The sequence below is a fragment of the Thunnus maccoyii genome, chromosome 19 (genome assembly GCF_910596095.1).
Source record: "Thunnus maccoyii chromosome 19, fThuMac1.1, whole genome shotgun sequence".
Classification (NCBI taxonomy): Eukaryota; Metazoa; Chordata; class Actinopteri; order Scombriformes; family Scombridae; genus Thunnus; species Thunnus maccoyii.
This window is the reverse complement of record NC_056551.1, coordinates 27,166,537-27,185,755: the sequence shown is the minus strand read 5'-3', so window position 1 is coordinate 27,185,755 and position 19,219 is coordinate 27,166,537. Positions and strand designations below refer to the sequence as shown.

General features: G+C 39.2%; 1 protein-coding gene across 3 annotated transcripts in view; it reads left to right on the top strand.

Moving 5' to 3' along the window:
- The first annotated feature begins 16,096 nt into the window (after window positions 1-16,096).
- LOC121885883 (transcription factor 7-like 1-B) overlaps window positions 16,097-19,219 on the top strand; it is a 21,493-nt gene continuing 18,370 nt past the window's right edge. The window contains exons 1-3 of one of the 3 annotated variants that reach the window (XM_042395681.1): window positions 16,151-16,664; window positions 16,838-17,066; window positions 17,958-18,027. In XM_042395681.1, the coding sequence (XP_042251615.1) occupies window positions 16,890-17,066; window positions 17,958-18,027 (247 nt within the window). In that variant the 5' untranslated portion in view covers window positions 16,151-16,664; window positions 16,838-16,889. Of the gene's footprint in view, window positions 17,067-17,957; window positions 18,028-19,219 lie in introns of all 3 variants that reach the window. The other 2 variants (XM_042395683.1, XM_042395682.1) reach the window with 2 other exon arrangements.

Sequence of the window (19,219 nt, the reverse complement as noted above, 5' to 3'; positions counted from 1 at the left end):
ATCGACACTCATACACAACTCATCTGGTGGTATCAGCCCAGACAGTATACCTAGGAATAGTGCTCAAAAGCATTGTGGGTAATGTAGGCACCACGTTTTGACAAGGAAGAATGTGTGGAATGAAAAAAATGACATCTCTGAATCTGCAGGATTGATTTGATCTTTTTTTTAAAAAAAACTGTCCACTGTGAGTCAGACAATGTTATAGGAGTAAAATGATGAATCTGTAGAGGACTCCTTTTAATGAACGCATCTGCAAAACTTCCACTGACGGCATATTTCATTAGTTTTCCTATAATATCTTTCTGCATATGGCAACAAAAGCATAAAACATCATTTTACTCTCAGAGTTAGCAGTATGCTACAGGTACATATATATAAATATAAATATATATATATATATATATATATATATATATATATATATATACATATATATTTGACACAGCCTGTTGCACAAAGAAACATTAAGGGGAAACACGCTTGCTGACAGTTAGATGAGAAGCTACATCAATTTGAAAAAAAAAGTTCATTGTGAGTCTTAGGAGTGAAATGATGAATCTGTGGAGGACTCTTTTAAGGGTGTGGAGGTCATGGTGATGGATGGCCATGTAGAACATCTGGCTCTCATGCAGGAGACTGGAGTTCACAACCATAATCTTTCTAGAATTATAAACACACTTCGGATTTCCAACAAGGTGGGACAACCCATCGTACAGAGCAGCTCTGACTGATCATAAACCGACCCTAAGTTGGTGTTCACACAGAAAACACCACTGCAATACAAAAATGCAGCAAGCAACAGGCAACGTTAATGTGAGTGAGTTGTTATTTATAATATATAATATATTTAAAATGTGTTTTTACATCTGCAGCAACTTGCCAGATGATGTTGCACTGTTTTGCTGAAGTCCCCTGCGTTGGTACTAGTCTCATTTAAACGAATGAGTATCTTTTTGAAATATACCTTTATTTCAACGACCTTAATCATCCCGTATTTGTCATGCGCACATATTGTAGGAAGTGAACATTTTAAAAGGGACATATCATGCTTTTTGTGGTTTTCTGTTATTTATATGCTGTTCTGATGTTGGATGTTAAACATGGTCAAAGATCCAAAACTTGTATGTAGAAACGCTGCCTGCAAGTCAAAAGTCAGGGCTTCAACCTGCTCTGAATGCTTCGTTTGTGATGGTTTTTTTTCTACCTCGCTGATGTCGGCTAGTCGCATACGCTCATAAACAGCCCTAAAGTGTTTCCATGTGTTGTCCACTCTGATATTTCAGATGTGGTTCAGCTCCAACATGTACAGATGGATTTGAGAGGTTGACATTTGGAGTAAATAAGGAGATAAATAAGTGAAAGCATCCTGAAGCTGGGCTCATCGGGAGGCGGGGCCTTAAAGAGACAGGAACTAAAACGGCCTGTTTCAGACAGAGGCTGAACTGAGGGGCTGCATAAAGGGTCAGTATAAGATAAATAAGGAGTTTTTAGCTGTAAATCATGCAAAGATTATCCAGTAGAGCCCCTGAATATAAATATAGACCTGGAAATGTGCAGGATACAGCCTCTTTACAAACCTTGTCAGTGATGGTAATCCAGGTAAATCTCAACGTTCTTCTCTGGCGACAGATAGGTTTGGATAATTTATAATCCTATAAATCTATAGATTTAGAAAACTAAAACAAACTTTCCATTATATGTGATGAGCTGACGTTTTGGAAGATGTTAATGCCGATTTCCAGGTGCAGACAATCAGAGCCTCTTCGAGCAGCTGTCTCTCTCCAGCAATAACCTTTCACTACAGCTGCGATGACCTCACTCCTGAAGCATTTCATTTTACATACATGCATGTGTCCTTGCACTAAAACGCATTACTGCACAGAAGAAGTAAACAAAAGCCAGAGCCATGCATATCCCGTGACAGAGAGTGAACTTCAGAAACCACAAAGAAAGAAGATGTTTTCTAATTTCGGAGAAAAGGTTGTAAATGAGCTGCAGTTCTCACCCGGTGGGGGGGGGTTAACAGTGAGAGTTTGGCTTTTACAGTGTCTCATTTCCTCTCTGTTTCTGAGCTGTAATGAGCTTTGAGCTGTATAAACATGCAGCCTCACACACACACACACACACACACACACACACACACACACACACACACACACACACATAAGCCACTGTGTTGTTCTCAGCCTGAAGCTAAATTTCATCATTCCCTCTGTGTCCTTGCTGAAATCTCTATGCTGACTTGTTCCTCGTGTCATTTCGGCCCTGCGAGGACAGAGCTCATTGTTTCATCAGCTTGTAGCTTGTAAGTGGCTCCACTCATCAGAAGTAATGTGATAGCATGAAAACCAGTACCGGTTAGAATGGCTGAGACTGGTATAAAACCGTTTCTGCAAAGACCTTTAAAGCTATAATATGTAATTATTCCACATTAAAATGTCTAAAAACAACTAGACCTATGTTATATATGTTGTTGAGTTGTGTACTTACATTATCCCAAATGTTTCCAACAATGTTCAAACCCAGAGAAATCTGTAATTTAATCAAAGTAACGGACCGTTTCATTTGGTCGCCTGTCAATGGCGTCATACCTCCTCTACCAAAGAGTAAACACGCACAAGATGCATACGGTGGCGCTGTGTTTGTCCGCTACAATGGCGTCTACCAAAGAGTAACTTACACACATACAAAATAATACATCGGTGTTGTGGTTGTTCCACAGAAACTGTTATAAATGGACTTTTATTCAGTTTTAAGCCACATTTTCATGATAAATTTAGGTCGCTTTTAACTAAATCTTTTAGCTGGAAGAAGGATTTTAGTCACGTCTGGATCTTAAGTTATCAGAGAAATAAACTGGGCAAACGTTAGCAGCAGCTCGGCTAACAGTCCCTCCAGGAAGTCCGGTGGTCACCAAACATCGTCGAAGAAATATTGATTTTTTAGGTGAAACAGCTTTAATTAGTATTTTTAATGATTTTAATCTGCGTGTGTGTTTGTTTCTGGAGAGGAGGAGACCTCTGCGGATAATTCGGCTCCCGGGAGAAACCTGCCGAATGTCTGGATCTAAAGTTATAAGAGAAATAAACCGAACAAGTGTTAGCAGCAGCTCGGCTAACAGCCCGTACCGGACGTCCGGTGGTCGCCGTACATCATCGGAGAAACACTGTTTTTTTAGGTGAAGCATCTTGATTCAGTGTTTTTACCTGTAATCGCCGGGTCCGTTTGTTCTGAAGAGGAGGAGACCTCTGCGGATAATTCGGCTCCCGGTAAAAACATCCCGAATGATGAACACTGGAGTAATCATATCCCGGTGAAGCTGGTTATTTAACAACGAAGACAACAACTCCCATGATCCCTTGCTACTTCACACCATCATCACACTCTGTCTTTTGTTATTGTTTTGAATGAGACCCCTAATGGCTGAAATTACATATTGTACGTTTAATGACAACGAAGAGCCTGATTTTGAAACAGCAGTATCTGTTTGTCTCTCCACCACTTTGGTCCAGACTGAAATATCTCAACAACTGTCGGATGGGTTACTATGAAATTTGGTTCAGACGTTCATGTTCTCCAGAGGATGAATTCTGCTGACTTTGGTGATCCTCTGACTTTTCCTCTAGTGCCACCATGAGGTTTTTGTTCTTTATTCAGATATCATGACAACTATTGGATGGATTGAAATTTGGATCGCACGTTCATGTTCCCCAGAAGATGAATTGTAATAACTTTGATCCTCTGACTTCTCATCAAGCATCATCATCAGGTGATAGATGTTATTTGTCCAATACTTTGGTTTATGATCAAATATAATATGTGAATATTAGGAGATAAACAGTAGTTAGTGCTAATTCTCCAGTCGGTGCCATTAAACCGTTACAGAAGAAGAGGACACAACGAGATGACATCATTAAAACAGCGACAGTCAAAGCTCAAATGATGGAAAACATGAAGGAAATATGACATTTCTGTTTGTTTCATGTATTGATGAGAGGAACGTTACAGTCTCCTCATCGCTCCACACAGATCTGATGTTTTCAGGTCTTCAGTGACGTTTAAGTCACATGATTCATGTATGTCATCATTTATTCATCAGTCTGTTTACATTTGCTTTTTATCCACACAGTTACTGTTACACCTCAGGCAACAGGAAACTCTTCTTTAAAAGATATTTTCACTTGTCACTTCAGTCCCAGTAGATGCTGGTGTTACTCCTCAGTAAACACTGAGGCTGCTGTCAATCGAACACAGACACCGACACGCCCCTCCAGCTGCTGTCAATCAAACACAGACACCGACACGCCCCTCCAGCTGCTGTCAATCAAACACAGACACCGACACACCCCTCCAGCTGCTGTCAATCAAACACAGACACTGACACGCCCCTCCAGCTGCTGTCAATCAAACACAGACACAGACACGCCCCTCCAGTCACATTTTCTATATTTCTCCAACATTTTACACTTCTTTTACACCTCAGACAACAGGACACAATTCTTTGTAATATTTCAGAATTTTTTTCAAATTTTTGTTGTTTCCACTCAGGTTTTTTTTTTATGTGCAAATTGAAAATGTGAATAAAAACAGGTGAACGGAAATGCACCTATTGTGAGCATTAGCTTCCTGATGTTAGCCTTTGGCTTAAGTATGACTGCAGACTCTTGTTTATAGAAGAATTGTGTCTACGCATTTGGAAGTGATTCATTCATCATATGGTGCTTTCATCAACACCGGAAGAGCTACATTACTCAAGGCCCTAAAGACTATCAAGGATCGGACACTTACTGACACAAATATAAGCTCTGTTCCAGTCAAAATATACAAATCATTGTCGTATAGTATTCTTATTAAACGCATCATTGTAAGAAACTGCGGACATAAAGGGATCCCACACTTGTGGACTACGAAGATGAATGGAAGATGGATATTTTGCCAATATGAAAACAAAATTGTACATAAGAAGCTAAAAATTCAAACTGGAAGTTGATTATTTTTATTCAAATTACTTAACTTTTATAATATAAAGATGTAAAATATTATAACATGTACAAAAACGCACCTGTTTAAGGAATTATAAATGTTCAATGTGCTTCCAGCTGCAGTTTGACACTTCAGTATCATTCACTTCCCTAACCAACATTTCCTAACCTCAATTTTTCACGTCTTTGACCTTTTTCAAGCCCTTTTCACTTCTTCTTTTCTTTACCACTCATGCCCTTTAACTAAAACTCCCCAAACTGTATCTGATGATCACACTGCTATATGTGGACAAAAGCGAGAAAGCCAACAGCTCAGAAAGTTCATATCTTTGCAAATAGCATTTCAGTTGTATTTTGTGTGAACGCACATGTACAGTTGCATCAAATCATCACCACAGCACACATGTAGTCCTGTGTTTTAGCTGCAGAGCACAATAAAGGTCAGCCACAGGTCACAGCCATGACCAGCTGTAACAACCATGGAAGGAACACATGTGTTATATCCATCAGTATGACTGCATGCCTTTACAATTAACACTGAACCTCCCAGACTGACAAAGAGAGTCAATTAGAGGAGAGAGAAACCAGAGACATGCTAGCAGCTCTGTGAGGCTGTAGTTTAGCTAAATGCTAACATCAGCATGCTAACAAGTTCACAATAACAGTACTCATATGTTGATGTTCACCATCTTAGTTTGGCGCCAGATGAAAAGTCAGAGAATCACCAAGGTTATTACAGTTCATCCTGAGGGAACCCTCCTGAACTGTAAACTTATTTCGTATTGGGGGATGTATTGAAACAGGCCATTTTAGCGCTTGTCTCTTTAAAGGCGCAGTTTGTAGAATTCAGTGGCATCTAACAGATCATACTTGGCAGAAATGGAATATAATATTCATAAGTATGTTTTAATTAGTGTATAATCACCTGAAAACAAGAATGGTTGGGTTTCCGTTACCTTAGAATGAGCCCTTAATATCTACAGAGGGAGCGGGTCCTCTTCCATGGAGCCCGCCATGTTGCACTGCCATGTTTCTACAGTAGCCCAGAGCGGACAAACCAAACTGTGGCTCTAGAGACGGCTTTTTCGTGAATATCGCAGCCACCGTAGGTTCTCTAACGCGTTTGGAAGGGGACGGCTGCCACTAAATCCTACATACTGGTCCTTTAAGGCCTCTCTCCTGATGAGTACACTCTGTTCTGATTGGCCAGCTACAGGAAACTTCCTCTGGTTACGGAGGCTACATAAATAAACTATAGGAGCAGGATTTCACTTCTTCTTCTCCTTCTTTACTCCAAATGTCAACTTCTTCTTCCATCCTTACGTGTTGGAGCTGAATGAGATCTGAAATATGAGAGTGGACAACACATGTAAACACCTTAGCAACCATCTTAGAAACAGCCATAGCGACCAAGGCTACAGAACGGATGGCTGTTTATGAGCGTGCATGACAAGCCGACGTCCGCTAGTCAACAAGGTAGAAAAAAGCGTTGCAAATGAAGCGATCAGAGCAGATTGAAACCCTGGCTTTTGACTTGCAGGCAGCATTTCTACATACGTTCATCTCAAATTTTGGAACTTTGACCATGTTTAAATTCTGACAAGAAAGTCATGATGAAAAGTAAGGACTTCAAGTTATGAGGTGAAACATGAATGTCTGAACAAAACTTGTCACCAATCCATCAAGTAGATGTTGAGATATTTTCCTTGAATAAGAATAATAAAACTTTGGCCAGAGTCAGTAGGATTCATCCTCTGGGGAACATAAATGTCTGTTCTGAATGTTGTGCCAATCCCTCTGGTAAATGTTGAGATATTTCACAGGATAAGTGGAAATTTTGACCTGTTGGTGATTCTACAGGGAAAGTCAGAGAATCACCAGAGTTATTAGGATTCACATTCTCAGCACCATGAATATCTGTATTATATTTCTTAGCAATCCATCGAAAACAGTTAATTGAAATCCCAACATGTCAACGTCATGGTGGCACTAGATGAAAAATCGCTTACAGTTCATCTGGAGTTAAACCTCCCTGTATGTTCTGTATGTCAAACCCAAAACCCATCATCCAACAGCATCGGAGCAGGATGCACTCTCGCTTTAAATCTTTTACGAGTCAGATATGGAGGGTTTTACTAAATATTAGAGTGTAGCTTTCTATCTGTGTGACCTACGCATGTTCAGAAACACATATTTTATAGATAGTCACTGTTATGTAAGGACTGATTCACTCAAATAATAACAATTAAAAAAACATATTCATCTCTCTGGCTGTGGTGGAGGAAGTATTCAGATCCTAAGGTCACAAAATAAATCTAGGGTTAGAAAAAATAAGTAATTTGGCTGCACAAATATCTTTTTTTCTGTGAAATATTTTATCGGCCTGAAACAGTTAATTTAAAGCATCTGAGAGGTTTAGAGGGAAGACGTAGACGTATTAAATGTGACAAGTGGCCCCAATGAGGCACTGATTATCTTTACTAATATTTTGTATTTTATATGCATATAGTGTTTTTTTTTAACGTAAAGTCTGCTTTTAATGTGTGATTAACATCCTGCGCTACCTTGGGATTTTGTTTTTTAGTTACTTAGGATCTTTTTAACTTTAACCAAAGTCTTAGAGCATCTTGAAAAGCACTATATAAATTAAATGTATTATGTATTATTTTAAAATCTTGTTCTGAAATGTAGTGGAGTAGAAGTATAAATTAGCTTAAAATGAAATAATCAGGTAAAGTAACTCAAATTATACTTAAGTATAGTAGTTGAGTAAATGTCGTAGTTACTTTCCACCTCTGCTCGTTTGTGGTTTCAACTTCTGTAGTGTAAATATTCCCTATAAAGCATCTGGTTGTTGGTCATTAAATAGCTCCGATGTGTAAGCTAACTGCCTCTAACGTCTCCAACAAGTCCTCCATTAAAGGACAAACACTGCGGTCGGTCCGTGAAGTCTAGAACAACACCCAGAAGTCTTTTCTGATCTGACGCCCCGATCAGCAGGATGTCATCATCTGTCTGTGCCTTCCAAACCTGTCACACATCACTGTTGCAGAATAAATACGCTTTATGATGTGACAGCACATAACTTTCATGTTAAAGTCTGATGTTTTGTTGATCCATCCATCCAGCTTTACCTCCTCTCTACGTGGGGTTTTTCCATACACGTGTTGGCTTGGTTCGACTCGGTTTGACTCGGCGCTTCAGCCCAGCATGGCAGGGATTTGCATCTCCATTACAACAGGGCTGCCCGCTTGAAGGTGTGTCTTTAACTGATACTGTGCTTGTCTTGAGTCGATGATGTTTAAAAGCAGCGCCCTCTTTAGTTCTGTTTACTCAAGCCCCCAACGCATATCATGTAGCAAATGAATTCTGATCAAATTGATTATCATGCAAGACAGAAAACTCAAATCACAATTTCAAATGTCAACGATGAAACATTTAAATAAAGTTTTGTTTCCATCTTTACCACAAACAGTGCTGTGTACTGTTATCTTTGAATGATGATCAGTTCTATCATGTTTTTAGGGGAATTATCTATTAATAAAAACAGATTAAATTATTTGTCAAAGCATCTATAATGTATATTTTTTTATATTAACACAGTCTGATCTGTCAGTGTGTAATGTGTTTGGTTCATAGTGATGAACCTACAGAGGATTATCAGAGACTCTGCAGCTCCTCTCGGCTTTATGGAGCTTTATAGTGAGTTTCAGCTCATTGTTTATCTGTCTGGCTGCAACTTTTACTGTTTTGGTTCACTCTCAGCATCTCATAGTGTCGTTTTGGGCCGCAGCAGGCAGCTGTTTTCAGAGAAAAAGCTGTAAAAAGCCACTGTACACTACCTGCTCAGCACCAAACGGCAAACAGACACAGTTAGCTGTAGACTAGCTGGTGAACATAGTGGAGCATTTAGCAGCTAAAGAGCCAGATATTTCCCTCAGGAGTTGGTAGAGAGCAAAAACAGAGCTAGGAGAGAGTGAATATTGGACTTATATTCACCAGGTGGACAGAAACACGACTCCACATGAATGATAATGTTGCTCCGTAACTGCTGGATGTGGAAACAAGCAACTGTTTGCTAACAAGTTCAACATATCAACTTAAAAGTTGATGATATGTCAGTGTTGTGTTCATTGCTTGTTTCTGCTGAAAACTAGTGGACAAAACATCAGTTAATGCAGGTTTATGTTATTACTTTTTAATATTAGCTACATCTACTAGTTCACTATTTGTACCTGTAGACAGTAGACTAGTAGTTTTGTTGGACTGTCTCAAATGTATTCTTTGTGCTCTAGTCAGCAGAGATGAAAATTGAGTGAAAGAGTGAATTACCACATCTGGAGTCAGGAATACGCCCAGGTCTCCAGTTTCATTTCCACCATTACAAGCAGGAAAAGGGGTTACAGACCTGAAACCTGCAAGTGTTCAGAGTGGGTTTGTGTTACTGGAGGGTTCAGTATGTTTCCCACTTTGTGATGGAGCTAAAAAAAAAATCCATCACATTCCTGATGGGCCTCTTCAACCCTGTCAGGCAGATTGAGATATGACCGGTCTGCTGGAGGGGAAGAATGAAAAAAAAAGAAAACACAAACTGTGGCTAGACACTGAAACAGCCATTGTAAGCTGCACACACCAGCAGCTGTGTATATCAGCAGGAGGGGATTACAGAGAGGGTTCAGTCTTTGGCTCAGGGCCAGACAGTGAAGATCCTCTCCCCCAAAGCTATGCAGGACCTGGGGGGGAAGAGGGGAGAGGCTAAGGGGGTATCATTGCATACCTCTGCTCAGTCGTAACCCCCAAATCTGCCTCCTACAGTAGGACGTTGGATGTAGCCGACCCTGACCACAGTGTGTGCACATAAGCAGAAAGCACTGTGCTGGTACAGTGTGTGTTCAAGGGTGGGTGTTGAGGTTTCAGAGTCTGTCGGTGTCGATGGGGAGGAAATCCCTCTTTTGTTTCCAAGGAAGTCAAGTGTTCGCTTTGTGTGTTTAATGGAGGAAACTCAAAGACGGTACAAGCGGAAGGATGAATATGTGGTTCACTCAGTCATGACAGCTGTAGGGAACCAGACAGAAAGAGAAAGTCATACAGAGCCAGGTCTCCTAGAAATTATGTTTATATGCTACTAATTTATGTCCACAAAAAAATTTGCAAAGAACGTTGCTTCATCAAGGTACTAAAGTTAAAAAGCCTTTATGACAGTGGCAATGATAACGTATAAAATAGCTTAATTAATAAATGATACAATTAAATTGTACTACACTTTTCATTTATAATGAAACTCAAAGGGCTACAGTATCAATAATATAGAACATACAACATAAAGAAAATAGTAGTTGCAAAAGTCTTTCTGAATAGAAAGGTTTTTAGGCCTTTTTTTAAAAGACTCTAGGGTCTGTGCTGCCCACAGATGGTTAGGTTCCACAAGCGTGGTGCAGCAGAGCAGAAGGCTCAATCCCCCATGGAGCTTAGCACTGGGGGCCCGGAAGAGCAAGCTGCTGGCAGATCTGATGGTGCGTTGGAGGTTTGTGGTATGATCACTTCCTGTAGATAGGGAGGCACATGTCTGTTGATGGATTTGTATGTGAGTAGCAGGACTTTGTAGTCAATCCTGAAGGAGACAAGGAGCCAGTGCAATGAAAAGAGAATTGGTGTTAAATGGTTTGTGTTTTCACAGTCTCATCAGGATCCTGGCAGCGCTGCTCTGAATGTACTGGAGCTTCTGGATGCTCCTGCCAGGGATCCCTGTGAAGAGCACATTGCAGTGGTTCAGTCTTGAGGAGATAAAGGCATGAACGAGTTTCTCTGCATCTGACAGGGTTAGAGAGAGGCAGAGTTCAGAGATACTTTTGAGATGGTAGAAAGAGGTTTTGCATAGATGTCTTATATGGTTATGAAAAGTCAGCTAAGGGTCAAACCTAACACCCACATTAGTGATGGAAGAGGAAAGAGGGATGTCCTGGCCGTCAAAGGTGAGATGGGATATGGGGGGGGGGGGGGGGGGATCTGGTGTGGAGTGCCAATAAAGAGAGTTTCAGTTTTTGCTGTTTTACTGGATCAAATTTGTGCTAATCCAGTCCTTTATCTCCTCAAGACAGGTGCTGAGGTGTGACATGGCTGCAGAGGGGCTTGGGGCAGTTTTGTTGTACAACTGGGTATCATCAGCATAGCAATGAAAAGACATCACATGTCTGCTTATGACACATCTGAGGAAGAGCACGTAGAGAGTAAACAGGATGGGACCGGCATCCTCCCAGTGAGACCTACCAGAAAGCTAGGACTGAAACCACTTAAGTGCAAAGTCTGACAGTCTAATGGTGGTGTGGAGGCGCTCTAAAAGGATAGTGTGATCCACAGTGTCAACACACAGCGCTCAGGTTGAGGAGAATCAGGAGAGAAAGGGAGCCTGCATCAGCTGCCATCAGCAGGTTATTCACAACATTGAGCAGAACTGTTTCAGTGTTGTGTGCTGAACAAAAACCAAAATAGGTTGTTGTGTTTAAGGTGGTCCTGAAGCTCAGAAGCAACCACCTTCTCCAACACCTTGGACAGGAAAGGGAGGTTGGAGATAGGTCTGTAGCTGGCAAAAACCTCTGGGTCCAGAGTGGGCTTCTTGAGGAGGATGACAGTGATCTGGACAGAAGATGAAACTCTACTAGTTTGAAGGAAGAGGAGTGACAGTTGGGAGATCAGGGGGCTGAGAATGGGGATGTATGATTTGAACAGAGCTGTGGGAATGGGGTCCACGGCACAAGTACAGGGTTTCATCTTCCTGAGGATTTCCTCAATGTGGCTCTGCCTGACACCGGTAAAAATGGAGTAGAGACACCGAGCTCCTATACAGAGGAATGATGACAGGAGGAGGCAGAGAGGAAGAGCTGGACATCAGAGAGCGGATGTTGTTGACCTTGGCTCTGAAAAAGTCAGTGAAGCTGTTACATCACTCTTCTATATAGCCTCAGTTGGGGATGATGATTGCGGCTTCAGACGATTTATGGTAGAAAAAAAAGATGCTTTGGGTTGCCAGGATTGTTATTAATTAGGTTGGAGTAGAACTGTAAGCGAGCATCTTTAATGGACTTTGAGTAAGTCTTTTGATGTTCATGGAAGGCCAGTTGTATGAAGCGTTGTTCGAGGAGCAGGGTTAGTAGGGGAGGTCGTGTATCTCTGGGAGGAAAGATAAGTTTGGTTTTGGGGGGGCGGTAGATGAGAGTATGGAGGTTTTACATTTTAGAGCAAAGTATTCAATAGAAGAAAGATGAGGCATTGGCAGGGGAGACAGTTTCAGTTCAGCCTTGTGTATCATTGCTAAACCACCACCATGGCCGTGTAACTATAGCCAAGAGGGCAGGCCTCATTAAGCACAGAGTAGTCCCCTGGTTATTCTTCCAGCTTATACACTAAGCTGTGCAAACACTGAGCAATTTTTTTTTATTAATCTTGTTTGTTGTGTTAACTCACACTGCACGTTTTAATCTTCCTTTCTGCATGGTGATTTTATGCTCACACTGTAGGGATCAATGTTGTGCAATTCTACTTTCATAAAGTAAGAAGAAAAACAGAAATATCTGGAGCCACAGATGCAACAACCTGATGTGAAGTTCAGTTCTCTACAACATGTCAAATATCCTTCAATCACATTAAAACAAGCTCATTAAAGTTTATAACAGCAGCAATGTTGGGAATCTGATTTCGGCTTTCTGCAATTAATAAATCAGATGTTTTGTGACCTCAAACTGCGTGTCAAGTGATAACTGATCTGGCAGAAATTCAGCCCCAATCCTAAAATTCAGGTTTAAAATTGAGCTTAAAGGACAGCTTCACAATTTTAAAATAACCCTAACCCTAATCCTGAAGCCTCATATAAGCTTCACATCAACTTTTACATGACTGTGTGGACACACTGTGGATTTTGGCCTCCATCACTTACATTGAAAACACATTTGAAGGATCTTTTAATATCCAGTATGAACAGGAGGAATGATTACAGCGAGGAAAAAAAACCTCTTTCACTGGAAAACTGGAAAAAATTGGAAAAACTGTGAACCTATCCTTTAAGTTTCTTTGCTTTTTCAAACTAGCACAATATAAATGTAATTTGTAGGAGGCAAGGTTGAACAAAAGAGAGTGCAGAACGATCTTGAAATAAAGGAGAAAACAAACAAAAAGACTCAGAGGGTGGGTTACGAGGCAATGGATCTTAATTGCCACCAGGTTGTTCTCCACAGGGGACCCACAATTGAGTTGCGAGTGGGAGCTGTAATGTGTGTGTTTAAGTGTGTGCGCATGTGTGTGTGGCTTCCTTTGTTATACATTACACTCCTCAGCATAGCATGTTTTAACTGTTTTTATATTTTCAGGTTTTATGCCGCTCAAACTCCTCGTACAGTATTAAGAGTTTAACCCTCGAGTGTTTAAAGGTAGGTAGGAACTTGGAAAGTAAAACCAAACTAAAGGACTAAATTCAGCTTATTAAGAGTTTATATTAAAATGTGTGTCAGATTAAGAGATGACTGAAGTATTTTAAGCCCTTTCATGGTGATTCAGAACCATGCTAATGATTTACTGTATCACATTTAAGACCTACATTACTGAGTTGTGAGCTTTCAATCATTCATCCACTTTATCCTTGGAGATTTATTCACTTAAGTACTTAATTACTGATTTAAGGTACTTTCACTTGAATATGTCCATTTTGTGCTACTTTACACTTTTAATTCATTATGTTTCACCATAAAATATTGTGCTTTTTACTCCACTAAAACTTATTTGACAGCTATAGTCACCAGTTACTTTTCAGACTAAGATTTTACATAAAAAAACAAACTGTAAAGTAGTTGAAATTAGCTCCACGTCAAACAGCTACTACATTAAAATGCTATTTACATGTTAATACATCAATATTAACAATCCTATAATATAACAAACATAATAATATAAGTAAGTATACAACAATCAAAGGCATAAACATATCAGTAAAAGATCACTCTGAAAGGGGCTCATACATACATAATGAATACTTTTACATTTGATACTTTAAGTACATTTTACTGAAATTTTGAATGCAGAACTTTTACTTGTAATGGAGTATTTTTACAGGGTAGTATCGGTAGTTTTACTAGTAGTACTCAAGTAAAGGATCTGAGTTCTTCTGCAAACAGCAAGAAACAGAATTAGATTGAAAAATTTTGACCTAATTTCCACATGGCGTCATGTGATAAGAAAAGTACGGAGGCCCATGACCGCCAGGGGAAAAAAAACAGTTAGTCATGATAAAATAAAGTCAATATTATGAGATAATTAAATTTCAGTCAAAATTCTGTCTTAACATTATGAGATAAAACTTGGTTTAATAAGTGAAAATGATGAGATATTAAGTCAACATTTTGACTTACTATCTCATGATTTTGTCTTTTTTTTTTTTTTTTTTATCTCTGTTGACTTAGTAAATCAAAAATGTGACCTTTTTTTTGTCTTTTTTTCCCCTCATAATTTTGTCTTTTCATCTTATAATGTTTTCTCTTTTTGCTCATAGTTTATTAACTTACCATCTCATAATAAAGAGTATGGTCTAGATCTGCTCTGTGTGATAAGTGCCCTGAGGTAACTTTTATTATGATTTGGTGCTATATAAATAAAACTGAATTGAACTGAATTGAATAAAGTGTCTTTTTGTCTCATTAAGTTGTCTTTTTATCTTACAATTTTAACTTTTTTCTTATAGTTTTCTGACTTATTATCTCATAATTGTGTCTTTTAATCTCACAACTTTGATTTAGTAAGTCGAACTTCTGACTTCTTTACATAACTTTGTCTTTTATGTCATAATTTTGACTTTTTATCTAAATTTTGACTATTTATCTCATAACTTTGGCTTAGTGAATCAAAATTTTGAATTTTTTTCTCCTGATGTTGACTTTTTATCTAATAATTTTGCATTTTTTTGAAATCATGACTTTTCCTTTTACTGTTGGAAATGTCTATCTGCTCCTTTAAACTCTAAAAGTGTGTTTTTTCTGTCTTTACTCCTCCCTCCCTCCTCTTTGTGCCTCCTCTGCAAACAACTGGGATCAACCTGTTGTGGCTGGTTCAGGATCAGCTCAGCTCACTGACATCGACCATGGTAATGTGCTGCTGCTAAACTGAATTACCATCTCAATTCTGACTGTTTATCTCATAACTTAAACCAAGCAACTCATAACTTTTACTTATTATCTATAATTTTGTCTTTTTATCTCATAATTCTGACTTTTTAAACTTGCTTTTCTGATAACTTTGATTTTAATTGTCTTTTTATCTCATAATTTTGTCTTTTCATGTCATAATTTTGACTTTTTATCTCATAATTTTGACTTACTATCTCAATTTTGACTGTATAACGTTGGCTTAGTGAGTCAAAATTTCCCATAAGCATTTTTATTTTTAATTTTCCTTTTACTGCTGGAAATGGACTTCCAGAGAAAAGAGTCTATCTGCTCCTTTAAACTCTAAAACTGTGTTTTTTCTGTCTTTACTCCTCCCTCCCTCCTCTTTGTGCCTCCTCTGCAAACAAATGGGAACAACCTGTTGTGGCTGGTTCAGGATCAGCTCAGCTCACTGACATCGACCATGGTAATGTGCTGCTGCTTAACTGAATTACCATCTCAATTCTGACTGTTTATCTTTTATAACTTTTACTTATTATCTATAATTTTGTCTTTTTATCTCATAATTTTGACTTTTTAAACTTGCTTTTCTGATAACTTTGATTTTAATTGTCTTTTTATCTCATAATTTTGTCTTTTCATGTCATAATTTTGTCTTTATATCACATAATTTTCTTTTTATTTCATAACGTTGCCTTTATATCTCACAATTTTGCCTTTTTATCTCATAATTTTTACTTTTTATCTCATAATTTTGACTTACTATCTCAATTTTGACTGTATGACGTTGGCTTAGTGAGTCAAAATTTACCATAAGCATTTTCTTTTTAATTTTCCTTTTACTGCTGGAAATGGACTTCCAGAGAAAAGAGTCTATCTGCTCCTTTAAACTCTAAAACTGTGTTTTTTCTGTTTTTACTCCTCCCTCCCTCCTCTTTGTGCCTTCTCTGCAAACAAATGGGATCAACCTGTTGTGCCTGGTCCAGGATCAGCTCAGCTCACTGACTGTGCAGTGAAACCATGGCAACCTGCTGCCGTTAAACTGACCCGGGGTCAGTAAAGATGCCCGGTCCTGCCCCGACAGTCAGTCGCTGTATTCCGACAGTCTGTTCCTTCCACTCCACTTCAGAAACACCGAGCTGTCCGTCGGTGTCTCACGACTTCAGAAAAAGGTTTTGAATCAGCAAAGAATGTAACATGCGGAAATGGACACTTTACATCGACTGCGGAGGACATTATTTACGGTTTAAACTGTATTAACGATGTAGGAATTTAACGAAAAAAGGGCGGATACTGTTTTCTCCGCTGGAGTAACTGCATCGAAGGGGACGTAAACTTTTCAGACGGTGCGGACGACTCGGTTTCTACAATGTCAACGGTGCTAAACTGGCTATGAATGTTTGTATTTTTTATTTTTAAACCAGTTGGAGCTTTTCCTGTCAATGCACTGCATCTTTTCGACTCTTTTCTTGGTGCAGACAAGCTCACGGAGTTCTTCCACACCTCAGGAATTCAGCGTCCGTGAACGCCGCAGGTAGCTAGCTGGCTAGCTGGTTAGCTAGTTTCTAAGCTAGTTTTTTAACACGCAGAAAAACAACTCTACGTAACGTTAACGCTGTTTTTCATGTGTTCAGCACACAGCTAACGTTAGATGTTTTTTCTTTCTCCGAGGTTTTTCAGTCTTGTTTTGTTTTTGACAAACTGTAGCTATCAACTTGGTCTAAACTCAACCCGTAGCCGCTGCAGCTAACGTCCAAACATGCCGCAGCTAACCGGGGGAGACGGAGACGACTTGGGAGCAAACGATGAACTGATCGCTTTCAAAGACGAAGGAGAGCAGGAGGAGAAGAGGAATGTGTCTGCTGGACGGGATCTGGACGATGTCAAGTCCTCTCTGGTCAACGAGTCCGAGACCAACAGTAGCTCAGACTCGGAGGTGAGTCAAATGATAAGTTCACTTCAAAGTGTATCTTTAAACAACCGTCAGGAGCCCAAATGAACAGTGAAACATGTTTTTCTTGCTGTAATCATTCCTCCTGTTCATACTGACCATTAGAAGATCCCTTCATAATGCACTTACAATGGAAGTGATGGAGGACAAAATCCACAGTCCTCCTTCTGTGCAAAAAATGTATCTAAAAGTTTATCTGAAGCTAATATGAAGCTTCAGCGTCCAAATGAGTCAAATCAAGTAGATATCTTTCAACGTTACAGTCTTTTTAGTGCTAAAGTCCCTCTTTTTGTTACTATACTTCCACCGCAGCTTAACAGGGAAACACTGTCCGAGGAAACACAAAGAGGGAATTTGATGCTAAAAAGACTGTAAATGTGTCAGATATCCACTGGTCATATGGACGCTTGACTGTTGTTTTAAGACAGTGGTTCGCAACCTGGGGGTCGGGACCCCTGCTAGGGGTCATGGGATAATAGAAAAATAGAAAGAAACATATTTTTGATACAAGCTGTTGTCTAATTTTTGCTTTTATTTCCTGTGGATTACTGTATTTACTTCCCTAGGACTCTAAACATCATTTAAATAAAACTAAATAAGCCATCTTTATTTTAACTGGTAGACAGTGCTTTGTGTGTAGAGGGGTCGCAGGTAGACCAGGCTTTATTTTAAGGGGCCACAAGACAAAAAGGTTTGAACCGTTGATTTAAGACACACTTGAAAGTTTGTGAACCTGTCCTATAACTGGGGGACAGTAACGTTATTAGCTTTTCTTTAGTGGATCCATCACATCACGTCTCCCCTGTGGAGCTTTGTTTGTATGCCTTTTCGTGGTCTGGCTTTGTTTACGTTTCTGTGTGTGTGGTTTCTTTGCAGGCAGACAGACGCCCTAAACCCAATCCAGATCTGGAGAGCAGGGCCAGACAGAGTCTGCTGTTTGAAGAAGGTAATACTCTCAAGACTCGATCACTGCATTTATTTATTTATTTATTTATTTATAGGGGACACTGCATGTTAATCATCACTGACATTTTAATAGTAACACTGTCATGTGTTTGTTTAGAAAGTGAGTTTCAATGTGGAAGCTCCAGTTTGAGACCAACTTGTAACACGATAGCAGAAGTGGATGCATCGTACGGGATCCTGTTGATGTGACGTCTCTCAGACTAACTGCACAAATAACGTCAACATGCACGTTGAGAGTTAAACAGGATTTATCAACTATTTCGTCTATTTTAAACATGTTTTTTTAAGCAAAGATGCAAAAAAAATGTTGTAATATCAGTCTGTCAAATGTGATGATTTCATGCTTTTGCATGCTTTGTCATACATGATAGTCAACTGGTTAGTTTGGGTTTTTGGACTGCCCGAAATGGCCGAAATATGACATTTCAACCAGGGCTGCAACTAATGATTATTTTCATTATTGATCAATCTTGGGATTAGTTTTTTCTGTTAATTGTTTTGGTCCATAAATCATAATAAAACATAATAAAAAAATATCATCTTTTGTGCGACAAATGGTCCAAAATTGAAAGATATTCAGTTTATTATGATGTATGAAGAGGAAAAGCAGCAAAATCTCATATTTGAGAGCCTGAAACCATAAAATATTTTGCATTTTTTTGCTGAAAAAAAGACTCAAATGGTGAATTGATTATCAAAATAGACTGACTAATCATTGCAGCTCTAATTTCAAGACATAACTTATTGCGACAGGTACTTTATTTGATATTTTATGGACAAAAACGATAAATAATCAGCAGATTATACTTAATGTTGTTTTCACTTTCAACAATCAGTATTGGCTTCATAAAGTCGGGGAAACTTGCAAGAGACAGATTAAACAAAGAAAGCTTCAAATCTGCACAGCTGTGGACTTTGAGTCCATCGTGTGCAAAGATGCAGGATCCTACATGTCCCATAATGCAACTCAGCAACATGTTCCCTACTTGTTAAATCCTCTCATCTTTCAAACTTCATCCCTGAGTTTATAACGCAGGCTTTGTGTCAAATATTTGAGGTCTTAAGCTCAACTGAAGGTCGAAAATAACCCTGATGATGTTATGGGAGACTTAATTAACTTCCTCCAGATCCTCAGAAGACATTACGCAACAGTTGTGACAGACTGAGCAGGA